Here is an 18,158-nt window from a genome sequence, read left to right as displayed (position 1 = left end):
CCTTTGTTTTTCACAGTTTGGGAGCCTTATTTGAGAACTTCTCTTCACTAGTGCTCCTAAAACACATAGAATTTTTAAACTTTATATTAAGTTATACAAACTCCAACTCATATGCATGTGTTCAGTATTGCTCTTGAATAGGTGAATACCAACAATCCCAAAATGTACTTCTGTCACAGCACAATTTTAAACTATTTTAGGAAAATTATCATTTCTAACAAATAAAACTTCAATTCTCACCTTACATTTCTACCTTACATATTAATTCTTAAAACTTTGAGAGTTTGAATTGAGATATACTATTCAAAGTCATGAAAGTAAAAGGAAATGTGCCCATCTATTCCAACCTAACTTAAGAAGGAAATAATGACAATATTAAGATAATACAAAAAGAAAGTATTAATGTGGTCAATAAACAGTTTTAATTCATACAAAAGAATAAGAGGAATGAGAGTGAGAGGCTAATAATAAAAAATAAAAGTAAATAACACATCATTCAAAATTTGCTGACATGGTTTATGGGTTACAGCAGAATCTAAAGATTCATGCCAAAATTACCAATCTAATTTGCTATTTTGGTTACACACAAGGGTTTTTGTTTTTCTCTCTTAGCTGGCATGTTTATTTCTGAAAGAGATGCATTTTTGGAGTTTCATTATTACTTTCTGTATAAACTATGGTACAGAATCTCTAAATATGACTTCTATCAATTTCTTCCCACTCTATATCCACCCATTCGCCCATCAAAAGTTGAAATTTATCCCCCATCCCCTTGAACCTGGCCCAGCCCTGTTACTACCTGGCACTAGAACAAGGTAGTGATATTCTTAGACGTCCAACCCTTAAGAGAACTGGAGACGCTGCTTCCTCCATCTCATGGTACTCACTCTTGGACCCAGTGATCATGCTGTGAGAAGCCCAGGCCACAAGCAGAGGTCCCACGGAGGAGAACATATTATTCCAGTAAACAGCACTAGCTATGCTCCAAAACAGTAACCACCCTCTATGATTATAGCACCAGATAATATAGTGTGGGGCAGAGAAAGCTTCCTTTTGAGCCACGTGTCACAGAATTGAGAGAGCTAACAAAATCACTGCTTAAGCCACTAAATGTTGGGGTGGTTTTTCATGATCACCATGCCTGCTCCAGGACTAAGTCTAAATAAGGCACAGGACTTTTCCCTTTATGTACCCTTGGTAGCTAGCTGCCATACAAAAACTTTCACTACCCTGAAATCACCATGGTAGGAGGACACTTAACCTAGCCATGAGTAGAAGTCATGTGTAGCAGAATGAAGACTCAGGTCAACAGTCCTGGCTGAGCCCCTAGACCACAGCCAGCACCAGCACGAACTTTCGAACCATGTGGCTGGGGGCATTTCAACTCTTCTAGCCATTCCAGCTTTCCAGCTGACAACAGGCAAAGCCTAAGAACTGCCCATTCAATGCACAATATCATGAGAAATGACCAGTTGTATTTACACCCTTAATTTTGGAGTAGTTTATTATGCACCAATAGATAATCAAAATAAAAAGTTGTGACTAAAGTAAAAGCTAAATGACCTTGAAGAGATGGATAGTAAAGACTGGAAAGGCAGTGAGAAAATTGCTACTGAAGGCTGTTTCATGCTCATTCATATCTGTTGCAGTCCATTGGTTAAAGTGAGCCATAGGCCCAGCCCACATTTTTTAAATTATATATTTAAATAAAAATACTTATAGACATATATGTAAATACATGTGTATGTATAAATATATATAGTTAATATATAAACATGTGTTTACTTATATACATATATAAATATATAAAAATACTTCTATACACATATATTATACCTGTTACATATATAATCATATTTGTCTCAGTGGTAAATCTGCCTGTCAATGCAGGAGATGCCAGAGAATAGGGTTCAATTCCTGGGTTGGGAAGATCCCCTGGAGGAGGACACGGCAACCCACTCCAGTATTCTCACTTGGAAAAATCCTTGGACAGAGGAGCCTGCCATGCTACAGTCCATGGGGTCACAAAGAGTCAGACACAACTGAGTGTGTGCACTCACACACATGTATGCTTATATGTTATATGTATTCTGTGTTTTATTGGAGGTCACAAAAGAGCAATTTATCACAAAACCTAAAAGTCTCATACATCTATGCTACCAAATGCCAGTTTAGATAACTCTGTAAGCATAAGTGTTATAGGTATGGAGGCAGAGGAACCAGAGATCAAACTGCCAACATCTGCTGGATCATCGAAAAAGCAAGAGAGTTCCAAAAAACATCTACTTCTGCTTTATTAACTACACCAAAGCCTTTGACTGTGTGAACCACAACAAACTGTGGAAAATTTTTAAAGAGATGGGAATACCAGACCACCTGCCCTGCCTCCTGAGAAATCTGTATGCAGGTCAAGAAGCAACAGTTAGAACTGGACATGGAACAACAGACTGGTTCCAAACTGGGAAAGGAGTACATCAAAGCTGTATATTGTCACCCTGCTTATTTAACCTATATGCAGAGTACATCATGCGAAATGCTGGCCTGGATGAAGCACAAGCTGGAATCAAGATTGCCAGGAGAAATATCAATAATCTCAGATACACAGATGACACCACACTTATGGCAGAAAGCAAAGAAGAACTAAAGAGCCTCTTGATCAAAGTGAAAGAGGAAAGTGAGAAAGCTGACTTAAAACTCAACATAGAGAAAACTAAGATCATGGCCTCTGGTCCCATCAGTTCATGGCAAATAGATGGAGAAACAATGGAAACAGTGACAGACTTTATTTTCTTGGGCTAAAAAATCACTGCAGATGGTGACTGCAGCCATGAAATTAAAATAGACGCTTGCTCCTTGGAGGAAAAGTTATGACAAACCTAGACAGCACATTAAAAAGCAGAGACATTACTTTGCTGACAAAGGTCTGTCTAGTCAAAGCTATGGTTTTTCCAGTAGTCATGTATGGATGTGAGAGTTGGACTATAAAGAAAGCTGAGCACCAAAGAATTGATGCTTTTGAACTGTGGTGTTGGAGAAGACTATTGAAAGTCCCTTGGACTGCAAGAAGATCCAACCAGTCCATCCTAAAGAAAATCAGTCCTGAATATTCATTGGAAGGACGGATGCTGAAGCTGAAACGCCAATACTTAGGCCACCTGATGGGAAGAACTGACTCATTGGAAAAAACCGTGATGTTGGGAAAGATTGAAGGCAGGAGGAGAAGGGGACGACAAAGGATGAGATGGTTGGATGGCATCACAGACTCAATGGACATGAGTTTGAGCAAGTTCTGGGAGTTGATGATGAACAGGGAAGCCTGGTGTTCTGCAGTCCATGGGGTTGCAAAGAGTCAGACTTGACTGAGTGACTGAACTGAACTGAACTGTACTTTATTCTCAAGAGAATATCAGTCAGTGATATGAAATGAACAAAACTGCAAACAAAATGTAGGAATACACAGAAACTTTATAAAGATTTCAGTTCAGTTCAGTTGCTCAGTTGTGTCTGACTCTTTGCGACCCCATGGAGCGCAGCACGCCAGGCCTCCCTGTCCATCACCAACTCCTGGAGTTTACCCAAACTCATGTCCATTAAGTCAGTGGTGCCATCCAACCATCTCATCCTGTCATCCCCTTCTCCTCCTGCCCTCAATCTTTCCCAGCATCAGGGTCTTTTCAAACGAGTCAGCGCTTCACATCAGGTGGCCGAAGAATAGTTACATAACATAAATAAATATTGCTCTTGGAAAATAAACTTAGTAGATTGAGTAGAATATGAGACAAAACAATCTTCTCAAGATGTTGTTCATGTCCATACAAAATTACTAATGATTTATAATCCACTTAGCATTGTACTTTACCTGAGCAATTACAAATAAAGCATTTAGCAAAATGTCTGATACATAGTAAGTGCTCAATAAACTTTACTACTTCTGTCTCCTTCCATTAATAAACCACATATTATATAATCAATCTGACAAAATTAGAAAAATTACAGGAGGGGAAATCTGCTCACTCTTTCAAATGCGGGACCATCCTAGCTATCTATTTAATTATGCCATTATATATTGTTATATGATACAGTGTGAAGAATAAACTGCAAAAAAAAAAATTGTTCCCTATTAGCTCAACTTAAAAAATTTTCAAGGGTTTCAAAAGAGTGAAAGATGATTTTTCAGACACAAACATTGCTAATACATTATCTTAGGAACTCATGCTTTATATAAAAACTTGCTTACTCTTTATTTAACATGTCACTCTAAGGCCAATATATGTCAAGGTCTCTGTGGTACAGACTCCAGACCAATGAATCCAAGGTCACAGACCTAGATTCAAAAATATCTGCTTACAAAATGCCCCATACAATCTGTGAAAATTTGTGAAAATTCGTCTCTAATTTAGTTCACACTTATCTAAGTGAGGTACCCAGATGACACCTAAAGTCTCTATCTGCTGTATCTTGTATATTTATACCCCATTTCCTCATTCAACACCTTACTGGGCCATGAAAAAAATGACCTCTGCATTTTACCACCTGAGTGTGCCAGGCCTGTCTTCCAGACATGAGTAAGAATGCATTTAATTTTCTAGAACATACCCATAAAGCAAACATGGGACTTCGCTGAAAGCAACTATTCCCATATCCACGACTAGAATCTGAGTTGCTGCCATGCTCAGACCTCTCAGAATTAGCACAATGTGTGACCAGCACTGACTTTTCTCAACAGGAAAAATTACTTCCCTATTAGAATCTAAACAAAAACAACTAGTCACTTCCTCTCATCACGTCACTGGTTTGTAAGAGAACAGAAGAAATTTAGAGGATGAATATATCTTTGAATTATGACAATTCTGGCTAATTCTGGAAACCAGCTGGAGAAAGGCGAACAAAGATTCTGAGGCAGTGGAATGGGTAGGTGCTCATGCTCAAGAGCCATACGCAGGGGTGAACTCTGGCCCTGACTTGGCTGTGTCACTTTAAGCAAAGTCACTTGACTTCAAACTTCTGCTAGAATCTGGGCACATAATGGTGCTGAGGAGGTACAGTGATAAGACCCAGATCCCATCTCAGCCTCAGCCTCCTTACCACCTAGTCATTAATCAGGCCTTCTCATGCATTACGTGCACTTAATCATCCCCACATTTTATCACCCCAACACTTCTACACCGTAGGAATGATTAGCTCCTTATAACAGACAAGGGAATTGGGTAGCAAGAGGTGAAATAACTTGTCCAAAGTTACACAGCTCGTATACAGCACCTATGTTTTTCTGACCCAAAGTCCAGTCCTGACGTTTACATTTAACAAGCAACCTTCAGGATCCGCAACCCCCGCCAGGCTTCCCCTCTGACTCAGCTGGTAAAGAATCCACCTGCAATGTGGGAGATCTGGGTTCGATCCCTGGGTTGGAAAGATATCCTAGAGAAGGGAAAGGCTACCCACTCCAGTATTCTGGCCTGGAGAATTCCATGGATTGTACAGTCCATGGGATCACAAAGAGTTGGACATGACTAAGCAACTTTCATTTCACTTCACTTCAGGACTCCCCAAGTTAACAGCTGAATATGTTCTATTTCTATTCAGGAAATCAACCCTGAATAGTCATTGGAAGGACTGATGCTGAAACTGAAGCTCCAATACTTTGGCCACCTGATGCAAAGAGCCAACTCACTGGAAAAGACTATGACACTGGGGAAAACTGCAGGCCAAAGGAGAATCAGCAGCAGAGGATGAGATGGTTAGAAAGCATCACTGACTCAATGGGCTTCCCTGGTAGCTCAGCTGGTAAAGAATCTGCCTGCAATGCAGGAAACCCCAGTTTGATTCCTGGGTTGGGAAGTTCCCCTGGAGAACGGATAGGCTACCTACTCCACTATTCTTGGGCTTCCCTGGTGGCTCAGACCAATAAAGAATCTGCCTGCAATGCAGGAGACCTGGGTTCAATCCCTGGCTTAAGAAGATCCCCTGGAGGAGGGCACGGTAACCCACTCCAGTATTCTTGCCTGGAAAATCCCCATGGACAGAGAAGCCTGGCAGGCTACAGTCCATGGGGTCAAAAAGAGTCGGACATGACTGAGCGACCAAGCACAGCATAGCACTAACTCAATGGACATGAATTTGAGCAAACTCCAAGAAATGGTGGAGGACAGAAGAGCCTGGCATGCTGCAGTCCATGGGTTCACAAACAGTCAGACTGGACTGAGTGACTGAACAGCAATAATGCTCTATTCCTAATGTGAAGAAAGCTGAGGGCCGAAAAATTGATGCTTTTGACCTGTGGTGTTGGAGAAGACTCTTGAGAGTCCCTTGGACTGCACGGAGATCCAACCAGTCCATCCTAAAGGAGATCAGTCCTGGGTATTCATTGGAAGGACTGATGCTGGAGCTGAAACTCCAATACTTTGGCCACCTCATGTGAAGAGTTGACTCATTGGAAAAGACCCTGATGCTGGGAGGGATTGGGGGCAGGAGGAGAAGAGGACGACAGAGGATGAGATGGCTGGATGGAATCACCGACTCGATGGACATGAGTTTGAGTAAACTCCGGGAGTTGGTGATGGACAGGGAGGCCTGGCATGCTGCGATTCATGGGGTCGCAAAGAGTCGGACAGGACAGAGTGACTGAACTGAACTGAACTGAACTGATACTTTCTAACTCCTGAGTTCCATTCTGATACCAAGAGAATTGCCTCTGACTACATAAGTCAGTAATATTTCTTTTAAACCTAAGCATTTGCTTTTTATAAATAGTACATTATTCAAATAAAATTGAATAACCTAAATGTATAGAAATTATAAACATGAAGGAACACCCACCTTGAATCTCACTGAAGGAACCCCCACCCTGAATCTCATTGCTAAGACAATATTGTTGTTAGCAATTTGTTGCTCATCTTCCAGACTTTTTTCCATGCATTCATTATCATATACACATACCATAAAAACCATTAAAATTTTTGTTTTTGTTTATCATCTTTAACAGAGTATTCTGCAACTTGCTTTTCTCAACTAGTATATCTTAGACATATTTTCATAGCAATATATATAGAGTTTCCAATTCTTTGAATGACTGCATAGTATCCAATTCTATGTATATACTCTAATTTAATTATAGTATCATCAACTGATGAGCATTTAGATTTACTACCATTTTCACATTATGAACAATTCTTCAGGGTTTAATCTCCCACATACCTATCTTTGCACACTGATGCTACTATCTCAGCAGGGCATAGTCCTAAAAAGTAAAATTGCTGATAGGAGACTTCTAAATGCTTACAGATACTGACAAATTTCCCTGAAAAATGAATGAACCAACTTATAAATTACCAACTATCTATCACAAGTAAATTTTTAATTTGGATTTAAAGGAATTAGAAGAAATCCTTTCAAATAATAGAAATGTACATATTACTTACACTTCTTATATAAATTTAATCAAATGACTTATCTTTAATTTCCTAGAAGTTTGCCTATGGAATATTTTTTCTTAAGTGATTATTATTCTCAGGTCAAACAAGTATACGACTTTTTCAAGTTGGGGACAAGTATATCAAAAAGAGAGTTGAAAATGTTTGCAACTGACCTATAGCAATAGGAATGAGAAGATTAGCAAATATAAAATCATCATTTATTATTTCTCAAGGAGAGAAAACATTTGATAGCAGTTAATAACTCAGGTTGTACAGTCAGACCAACCCAATCATTCATTCAACATATATTTACTGAGCATCTATTATGTTTGAAGCTCTGTTATAGGTGTTAAGATATAGAGGTGAAGGTAAACAAGACAAAGAAGACCCCTCTGCTCTCATGAAGTTTACATTAGGGTTATGGAGATAAAATAAATAGATTAATTAACAGAACAATTTCAAAAACTGACAACCAAATAGAGAATTGTGAGACATTGTTGGGAAGGTGAGGTAGGATTGCGTCATACCTGATGCCAAGGCAAGGCCTCTCGGGGGAGGTGACGCGTGGGATGAGGCCAGGGAAGACCAAGAGCAAAACAGCTAGTACAGAAACATGCGAGGCCCGTGCAGGGAAGGGAAGGCGGCCAGTGGGCCAGACTGTGGAATACAGAGTTAGGACAGGAGTGGGTGAGCAGTCAGGTAGGGCTTTTAGGCCACTGGGAAATGCGTGCTTTCTACTCTAAGCCATCAGATTGTCTTAAGAGCAAGAGTGGCATGATCTCCTCTACATTTCAAGAGACCATTCTGGCTAATATACTCCTCATCACTGATTAACTGTGTGTCCTTGGACAAGCTACATTTCCTTTCTCAGCTTCAGTTTCCTCATTTATAAAGTTGAGATAATAGTATCTATGACATGGAGTTGATATAATGGTTAAGTTAAGTAATGAATGGAAAGCATTTTGCACAGTATCTAGCACATAAAAATGTTCACTAAATGTCTCCAACTAAATCACTTTTACCTCATTAAGATTACACTGAACAGAACTAAGCATAATTCACGATCACCAATTATTCAACACAATAAGCAAAAATATCCTTTTAAATGAGTCTTGATTCAAATTCTCTAATACTGAGAGGCTGGATATTTCCATACTGAATCAACACTCAGCACTTTCCTCTTATTGGATCCTATAATACGGCCCTGAGTTATATGTGTTTGTGTACACTCCTCACTTTCACACACACAATTATCCATCCTTGTGTTACCTGCAGAGCACATAATGCTCAAAACATGGTATAACAGGGTAGGCAAAGCAGGATGGTGGGTAGGTGAGTGGAGGGATTACCAGATATATGGAGGATAAAAGAGAAGACTCTTGAGAGTCCCTTGGACTCCAAGAAGATCAAACCAGTCAATTCTACAGGAAATCAACCCCAAATATTCATTGGAAGGACTGATGCCGAAGCTGAAGCTCCAACACTTTGGCCACACGATGCAAAGAGACATTCATTGGAAAAGACCCTGATGGAAAAACTGGAAGGCAAAAGGAGAAGCAGACAGCAGAGGATGAGATGGTTAGATAGCATCTCCAACTCAAAGGACACGAATCTGAGCAGGAGACAGTGGAGGACAGAAGAACCTGGCACGCTACAGTCCATGGGGTCACAAAGAGTCAGACAGGACTCAGCATATTAACAACAACAACAGGGAAAATAAAATAAAAATCATGAGGGCAAAATAAGAGAATGTTTCAAATTGAAATATCCAAAATAATAATGTTTTTAGGACTTTCCTGGTGGTCCAGTGATTAAGAATCTGCCTGCCAATGCAGGGGACGGAGGTTTGATCCCTGATCCAGGCAGATTCCACATGCCACAGGGCAACCAAGCCCATGTGTCACAACTACTGAAGCCTATGTGCCCTAGAGCCCATGCTCCACAATGAGAGAAGCCACTACAATGAGAAGCCCTCACACCGCAACTAGAGAGTAGCCCTACTCACCTCAACTAGAGAAAGGCCACATGTAGTAATGAAAACCCAATGCAGCCAATAAATAAATATAAATTTTAAAAAAATAATGGTTTTGAGTCATGAGCATATAAAATGGAAAACTGATCATTTCTTGCCATGTTTTATTATTCTGTTCATGCATTTACATAGCACCAGACTTCCTGATGAAACCCTAACAGAAGACACAGTCCAACTGTAAGGACTTACTGCCTTCTAATCTTGCTTCCTCTCTACTGAAGATATTTAGCAACACTCTGAAACATGAAAGAGGTACTTCTCATATTTACCAAAGTACGGAAGAATTATGAGAAATAGAAACAAAATTGTGAAACCTGATGTATTTGACTTTTGCTTTTTCTATGTGCTCAGACGTCTAAGTGTGACATCAAGAAAGTTCATGCATAGAATTCCCCTTTCTAGACTTTGAAACAAGGATCCCCAATAGCTGTCGCAACATTCATTCAGTGATCTTGCATCTAAATATGCGAATGGTTTCTACACACTTAAAAGGCAGGAATAGAGATGCAGATGTAGAAAATGGATATGTGGACATGGAGAGAGTGGGTTGAATTGAGAGATTAGGCTTGACATAAACACATCACCCATGTGTAAAACAGACAGCTGCTGTATAGTATATGGAGCCCAGCTCGGCGCTCTGTGATGACCTAGAGGGGTGAGATGCTGGGGCCAGAGGAGGGTGGAAGGAGAGGAGGAGGGGGAAGGGGTTGCAGGAAAAGTAAGGTCCAAGAGGGAAGGGTTATATGCACACATACAGCTTACTCACTTTGCTGTACTGCAGAAACACACAATATTTTAAAGCAACAATACCCCAATTTTTTTTTTTTTTAGAAAAAGGGGGTAAATGAATGAAAAGTGACCTTATATCCAAATATAGAGGACCACAGAAATTTGAAAAGTCACTAATTTAATTAAATAAAATTGGTAAAAGAACAACTAGGTTCAGAAAATAATCCTTTACTGGAACCTGTTCTGTAATATACAAAATACTTTTCTATGCATTGTCTTATTTTTGATCCCCACAAATCTCTTAAGAAAGCACAGTTTAAAAAGAAAGAAAGAAAGAAAGAAAACACAGTAGATTATGCCTGCAGTTTATAGACACAAATACTGACACAATGAGAAGATGATTTATCCCAAGTCTCTAACCAGTAGGTAGCAAAACTGGAACTCTTAGCCTTGTTAGTGTACATTCTGCTACCCCAAACTAATGCAATTTGGTAAACAGGGAAATTTGTTAAAACGGAACTTATTTCTATTTAAAAAGAGACAGAAGAGCCAACTATGTTTTTTTAAAAGTTGCAAGTAGCATTATATTAGAATTTCTCCTGGACTATTATAAATCCTTTCAAGCAGTACAATAATCCCTTTATATAAGGATAATGTCTCCCCATCATTAAAATAATGCACACTCCCTAACTGCAGATAATAACAACAACAACAACGCTCTCTTCGAGATACATATATGCCAGACTCTGTCCTACATTGTCCACGCTCACTGACTTCAATTTTTACAGCAGTCTTATGAGGTAGGTATTATTATTATGACCATCATCATCATCATTATACAGACGGAAAAAAGTGAAGCATAAAGAGGTTGTCATTTTTCTGTGACCATTTGGCTAGGAAATTGGTTCAGCAACTTTCAGCTGCAATATTATGCTGCCTCTGGAAACAGAAGCCCCTTTATCCCAACCTCTGCCTTATTAGATTCAACCAATGGTAACAGAAAATCTTTAGTGAGATTCAGTTCAGTTCAGTTTCTCAGTCATGTCCAACTCTTTGTGACCCCATGAACTGCAGCATGCCAGGCTTCCCTGTCCATCACCAACTCCTGGGTTAAAATGGTGTTAGTGAGATTGTGTACAGTAATATAAATTTAATATTACTACAGTGTATGATAATAGTAAAAATTGTGTTAGTGAGATTAACACAATTTAAACCCTTTCCACGTCTGCTGATGCAATACCAATCTTGCTGACCTGTGATTACACTTCATCAAAGTGCTAGAAAACTCACATATAAAGTACCTAACAGAGAACCTAGCACAAAGTATGCAGTTAACAATTACTGAGAGTCTACTGTGTGGCTGGCAATATTCTAAACGCTTTTCTCTACATATGCACTTCACAAATGTTAGCATGGTTCTCTTTTTGTCTTAACAGATGTGCTATGTATATGCTCAGTCGCTCAGTCATGTCCAACTCTTTGCGACCCCATGGACTGTAGCCTGCCAGGCTCCTCTGTCCGTGGGACTTCCCAGGCAAGAATACAGGACTGGATCGCCATTTCCTCCTCCAGGGGATCTTCCCGATCCAGGATCAATGCAGCTCCTGCATTGGCACGTTGATTCTTTACCACTGAGCGACCTGGGGTGAATCAAACGCTGTTTCTTTGGAAATTAAGCTGGGCAACGGAAAAAATTCTTTTCATGAAGGCAAGGACTGTTATATCAATGGGAATAAACAGCTGTTGTATGTGGGTTGTTAGGGACTACTGTTGCCCCGGCCTTTGATGAGACCCAGATGCACATGAGAAAGTACAAAACGAAGTATCAGAGAGGAGACTGAGGTCATAAGCTGGACTCCCCACCTACAGAGAGGTTTCCTCTCCAGGAAAAGTGAAACTTAAAGCACAAATACATTAGAAGTTTGATGGATTTTCCAAATCAATTCTGGGAATTTTAAATAAGTTACCTCTGTAAGCTCTTTTAAATATTATGTGTTCTCGACATTTTTAAAGTAAAAAAAAAAAAAAAATACTTTATTTAAAGGAACTATAAACACAAAACTTCTCAGAAATCCACATATCACACAGAACAAGGTACAACAGTCTTCCTTGCTGAAACTACAGTTTGGAGAATTTGGGTTTCACAATAAAACTAACCCACTCATTTATTCAAGAATTGATCAAAAACTACCTTGTGTACTTCGTGTTAAATGAAGTAGAAACTTTCCCTTCCCACTATGGAAAGAACCATTCTTTAAAATGTCAGTGACTACTTAATTTTTTAACTTTCTATTCTATGATGGAGTATAGCTGATTAACCATGTTGTGACAGCTTCAGATGCACAACAAAGAGACTCAGTCATACATATACATGTATCCATTCCTCCCCAATCTCCCCTCCCATCCAGGCTGCCACCTAACATCAATGATTACTTCTAACTTGCCACAATGATTAGTTCAAATGACATCAAAATGGTCATATAAAATATTATGACATTGATTTGGGGGAAATTATATTTATATATATATGAAATTAAATTCAAATTTATAAATACATATATTTATGAAGTTAAAAGCAAGTTCTTTCATAAAGGTAAACATATTCGGCATCAGTGGACCTCAGCGTAAGTCTAAAGATGCAGGATGTCTGCTCCATCTAGTAAATTATCCAAATAGATCCATATCTTTCTCCTCCTTAAGGTTCTTCAAATTCCTAGTTGATTAATATATTACATCTAAACAAGAAAGATGTAGAACTACTTACAGTAACAGAAAGGGGGAAAGGTGGGAGGCAGTAAACACAACTAAGGCAGAGATCTGGGTCTCGTACATTCCACAGCAATATGAATGATATTGATTTTCAGATTAGCTGCTCTTTTATATTATTCATACCTCCTTTTCCCTCTATTAGTGAAGAGAACTAAATTGTCTGTGTGTACTTGCTTGAGTCCACTGAGAGGCCTGAATCACCACTTGGAAATATCCATCATTCCTTTAAGATCAATCTCTACTAAAAGCCTGCAGCAAAGTGTTAATGCACTAACCTGTCTCCGGTTAATGGCAAAATAATGGTGGCTTGAGAAGAAAACACAATGAAAGATAATCTCATTTGAGGGCTGCAAAATAAGAAAAGAGGCAGTTAAAACATTTTTAAAAGAAATATTGATATAATACAGATGTATAGCTAGGGAGTCTCATTTAAAATCAGTCTCACTGAATGGTCCAGCCTTCTTTTAAATGGAACCCCTAAGTAGATACATGAACTCTGCTCAACATTACCATCATCACATAAGTCATTCTGGATTTAGTCAGTGCTGCTCAAGACTCAGGCACTCCTCTCTGACCCACAGGGCCATTTTAAGAAGAAATTACCTAGAAAGATAAATTCCAGGCCAGTGGAATTTTTTTTTTTTTTTTTGTAGAAAGCTCTTTCTTAGGCCTTCTACCTCATCTCCTTCAAGGAGGCCAATCCCTTCAGAATGATTATCATTGCAAGTTTAGGGCTGGAGACAAGCTGGTTTGATTTAATTACCACAACTATGAGAGGAGTTCATACAAGTTATCCTGAGGTAGGATTACTTAAAGAGTGTCAAGGACAATGTGAAAGAGAAGAACAAATCACATTTTGATTAGACATGTTCGGTTCTCTAAGTCTTAAGCATCAATACTTCTGACTGGCAACAACTGCCCTAGTTAAGCTACACCTTTTAAGCTCTAAGCCTTGATCTCATAGAATGATTCCTGTTTCAAAGACACTCTATGCAACGTTAATTAAGATCTGAACCTGAAGCTGTAACACTCAGCTCTCTAAACTGAAGAGCAGAATGATGCCCAAGGGTTACACATATTTGAAAAGTTATTCTCTTCAGTAGTCACCCTTTACTCATTTCCTACAATATATTATGGGTTAGTAACTGAACAACTAAACTCGTGCCAGGGAACTGTGTATTACGGAATTCCAATCTGTAAACCAGACCAAATAAGAGACATACTTCTTGGAAAGGTACTGAAATGACCCACTGCTTTTGATCAAAATCTGTGAGACACTCTGCCCACTCTTGGCTTAAATCAGAAAATTTATCAACAACTCTCTCTCCTGCCTTTGACACTTAAGGATATAAGGCCTTGTTTATTTTTCTTTCCTAGACAAGTTTACCTTAGACCCTGTCCAGAAATGAGTGTTATACTTGGCTTCTTAAACAGGAGACTGATGACTGAACAAGGACAAGCATACATTTTTATAGGGATAAGCTTACTGCTGCCAATAACTGAAAGCAAGGATTTCCTAGGCCTCTACAGATTGTTTGAAGTTACTTGCAACATGACTTTCAAAATGTTTTGATCATCCAAGCCTGTTTTAAAGAAAACATTTGGGCTAACACGACTGAAAGAAGCAATATTTAATGATACAGCTCCTTTTCATGTCCTTTCCATTATCTTGATAAACTTGCATTTCCTCATTGCATTTTTTCTTCTTTAAAAAGAAAAAAAAAAAAAGAGGAGGAGGAAAAAAGCCTCAAAAGCCTAGTGTCCTAGGGTTACTTTTAAATAAGAAAGCCACTAATTTCTGGTTACCTCTAAATAAGAGAGTAAGCTGGCTATCATAGCAGTTATGCTTTTTATAGGAGACAAACCAATCTTTCCTAGTAAGGCTTATTGCATATATAGAACAGTTAAATTTTAAACCAGCCACACACCCACACATTGTGTAAACACAAGTCATTTCTTTAAACACATACACACACACACAAGTGCCTTTTCTGGTAGTGGGTTATTAACACATGCTCATTTGAAGTTTACCAACACTTTTTTTTCTTAATGAGGACCTCAATAATGCTAAGAATTGTGTGGAATGGAAAATATATTATGGGTATTATTAGCATAAACTTTTAAAGTGATAAATTATGAGAAAGCATAAATGAAATTCAAAACAGATGAAAACTCACAAAGGAAAAGACATTTGGAATCATATCTGAAGATACTTCCCCAGAGCCTGAGCCAAGTTGCTGGGATCCAGATGAAATAAGCCCTCAACAACTGAAGGGCTGTCCTAATAACAGCATGTGTGTGATAAGACCTTGAGGCACTTAAAAATCAACACTTCAGGAAAGGCTTTCCCTGCAAATGGTTTCCAAAAAAGGATACCCTATCTAGCCTTTGGTCTACTTGCCTCCACCTCAAAGTCCCCTGCTTAGAAAAGGAAAGTAGGAGAGATACCTTACAAATCTCTCTGTAAGCTGCTGGACAAAATTGTAAATTTGAATCCAGTTATTTGCCACACTCCCAGACCTGAAAAAGAAAATTGAACAAATCAGAAAAACAACACATTTACAGGGGTGTCACCTGACCTCTTCTTCAAGCCAAGTTAACAGGATCAGCAGCTGAAAGGTAGGTGCTACAAGAACCTAGGGAGTCTACCCATCTTCAGGGACCACCTGCCTGCTAATTGTCCGGAGTTAAGATGCCAGCTCTTCAAATAAACACAGCCTTCCTTAGAAGGAAACGCAAACCACACTGAGTACGTTAACTGCAGACTGCCAAGCTACAATGAAAGCGCTGTGCTCAGGATAAAACCCGGCAAACTTTAGCCAGCGTGAGGCGTTGAGGGCTGAGGGACCCAGAAGGAGTCTTACGTGGATCCCAGGGTCGCAGAAGGTTACCCCAAGTGACGGCATTCCCATTTCCCAAGAAACCCCACCACTGGCCAGCAGTGACTGCCCATCTCCCTAGAGAGCCTAGCAGCTCGGGTCTCCTCCTATCACCCCGCAGCCCGCACCGATCCCAAAGCGCTCGCCTTTCGGACAGAAATAGCAACTGGGCGCCCATCACCGGAGTTACCCCTCACCCCTCCCCAGGTCGCACGGACATCTCAGCCTCCCCCCACCACAGCTCACCACCCGGGACCACGCTCCCCGGAGACCCTGGATCCCTTTTCCCGCACTCACTTGTCCAAGACGAAGTAGAGATCAAAGGCTCCGTGGCAGGAGGGCTGCTCCTGGGCGCTCAGCAGCCCCCCGGGACCGCTGAGAGCGAGCAGCCACAGCCCGGGGACCAGCCAGCGCCCGGGACAGCGGGCCGGGGAGCGCCCCGCCACCATCCTGCGGCCGGGGGTCGGCGGCTCCCTCCTGCTCGCAGCCCCCCTCGGCTCGGCTCGGCTCCACTCGGGGGCGACGCTAGGCTGGTGGGAGTGACCAGGGACGCACCCTGAGGTGGGGGGACAGCGAGTCCCTTAGGGCGCCGGCGCCTGGGTCAGCGGGACCCACAGGCTGACAGAGGGAGGGAGACGGGGAAGGAGGGAGGTCCTAGGAGGACAAAGGGAGACTCCGCCGCCGCCGCCGCCGCCGCTGCAGCCGGAACTCTTGACGAATCCCCGTGGAAGAGCGATCCGGCCCTCCCCCTCCCGATTCCGGAGAGTTCCTGCAGACGACCGGGGCCCGCGGCGACTGCTCGCGGCAGAAGTTCCTCCGCCGCCTCGGGGCGAGCCTGCAGCCTCCGCTCGGGAGCGCGGGTCCTCCGGGAGAGCCGCCCGGGACGCGGCCGCCGCCGCGCACACTTAAAAAGCGGAAGACCCCCTCGGCTCGGGGTTCCCCGCCTCCGCCCGGCACTGCAAACTTTTCTCCCTCGTACTCAGCTCTGGCACCGCGCGGCGGCCGGGCGGTCCTCTTTAGGGGAGGAGGCCGGGCGGCTCCGGAGAAGCCACTCGCAGCCAAGGCCAGAACCGCAATCCGGCCGGGTCCCCGCGGTGGCGGTGTGCGCCCGAGGGCGGGGCCTGAGCCGAGCCACACACGCACACTTGTGGGTTCGTGCCGAGCCGAGATGACTAAGGCTTGCCAGCTTTTGGAAAGGAGAGAAGTAGTTTAGAAAAACAGATGTCCTCTAGAAACTAAACAACCCCCCTTCCTGTACCCTGCAGGCTCGGCCTGTTGCAGCAGCTGTGCAGAGCAGCCCTTGGCGGGGTTGGGAGACTGAGGTCTAGCGGTTTGGAGAAAGGGCATGCCCCCTCGCTCTGCCCCACCCCCATTATCACAAGCACACTTGCTGCTCCGGTATCTAAAGAAGGCAACTTCCTCTTTTTTTTTTTTTTTTTTAAATAAAACTACTTCATTGTTTCATCTCACTAAAGCTAGAAACTTATCGGTGTGGGGGTTGGGGAGAGTAAAGGTGGGAAACTCTTCAGGAGTGAACAGTTGTATCTCAAAACATTGCATCCCACTGACATTCATCTCAAGCTCCAGATATTAAGAATTTCATCTTGGAGCCAGCTGGGTCACTCTTGCCAAACTTGCACAGGAGCAAAAGTTTGCAGGCATTTTGGATTCTCTGCTTACCCATTCTGCACTCAACCTCTCCTCTCTGCCCCCACCGCAACCTGCCTTCCCCCAGTGGAAACTGGCTTGTAGAACCTAACCATCTGACCGGTATGTTAGACGCTCAGTCGTGTCCGACTCGTTGTGACCCCCATGGACTGTACCTCCTCAGGCTCCTCTGTCCATGGGAATTCCCAGGCAAGAATATTGGGAGTGGGTTGCCATTTCCTCCTCCAGGGGATCGTCCCCACCCTGGATTGAACCCTCCTCTCCTGAGTTTTCTGTATTGGCAGGCAGATTCTTTACCACTGAGCCACCAGAGAATCCCACCAGTGATGGATAGTAACGTTCAGCGTCACCTCCTCTTCATCTGAATTAAGTCAAGGCTTTATGCTAAAAAGTTCATGTAGTACTACATTATATGTTGTCTCAGCAATTTGAATAGTTGTGGTGCATATTTAACTTTTCGTTTACATTGTCTTTGAGTACAACCAGATTTGCAAGCTGTTTGAAGATAGAAATCCATCACCTTAGGATCTACTTTATGTAAAGAATCTGCCTGCCCATGCAAGAGACACAGTTCAGTCCCTGGGTCGGGAAGACCCCCGGAGAAGGAAATAACAACCCACTTCAGTATTCTTGCCTGGGAAATCCCATGGACAGAGAAGCCTGGCAGGC

At 41.7% G+C, this 18,158-nt stretch overlaps 1 protein-coding gene across 2 annotated transcripts in view; it reads right to left on the bottom strand.

Moving 5' to 3' along the window:
• ANTXR2 (ANTXR cell adhesion molecule 2) overlaps positions 1 to 17,106 on the bottom strand; it is a 169,317-nt gene extending 152,211 nt beyond the window's left edge. The window contains exons 1-3 of one of the 2 annotated variants that reach the window (XM_061145723.1): positions 16,119 to 17,106; positions 15,391 to 15,462; positions 13,218 to 13,289 (exon numbers count right to left, since the gene is read on the bottom strand). In XM_061145723.1, coding sequence (XP_061001706.1) covers positions 13,218 to 13,289; positions 15,391 to 15,462; positions 16,119 to 16,270 — 296 coding nt within the window. In that variant the 5' untranslated portion in view covers positions 16,271 to 17,106. The remainder of the gene's footprint in view (positions 1 to 13,217; positions 13,290 to 15,390; positions 15,463 to 16,118) is intronic. The other variant, XM_061145724.1, reaches the window with a different exon arrangement.
• Between the last annotated feature and the right edge of the window lie 1,052 nt (positions 17,107 to 18,158).

The sequence above is a fragment of the Dama dama genome, chromosome 6, assembly GCF_033118175.1.
Source record: "Dama dama isolate Ldn47 chromosome 6, ASM3311817v1, whole genome shotgun sequence".
Classification (NCBI taxonomy): Eukaryota; Metazoa; Chordata; class Mammalia; order Artiodactyla; family Cervidae; genus Dama; species Dama dama.
Note: the sequence above shows the minus strand (reverse complement) of the source record. Positions and strands in the feature narration are given on the sequence as shown.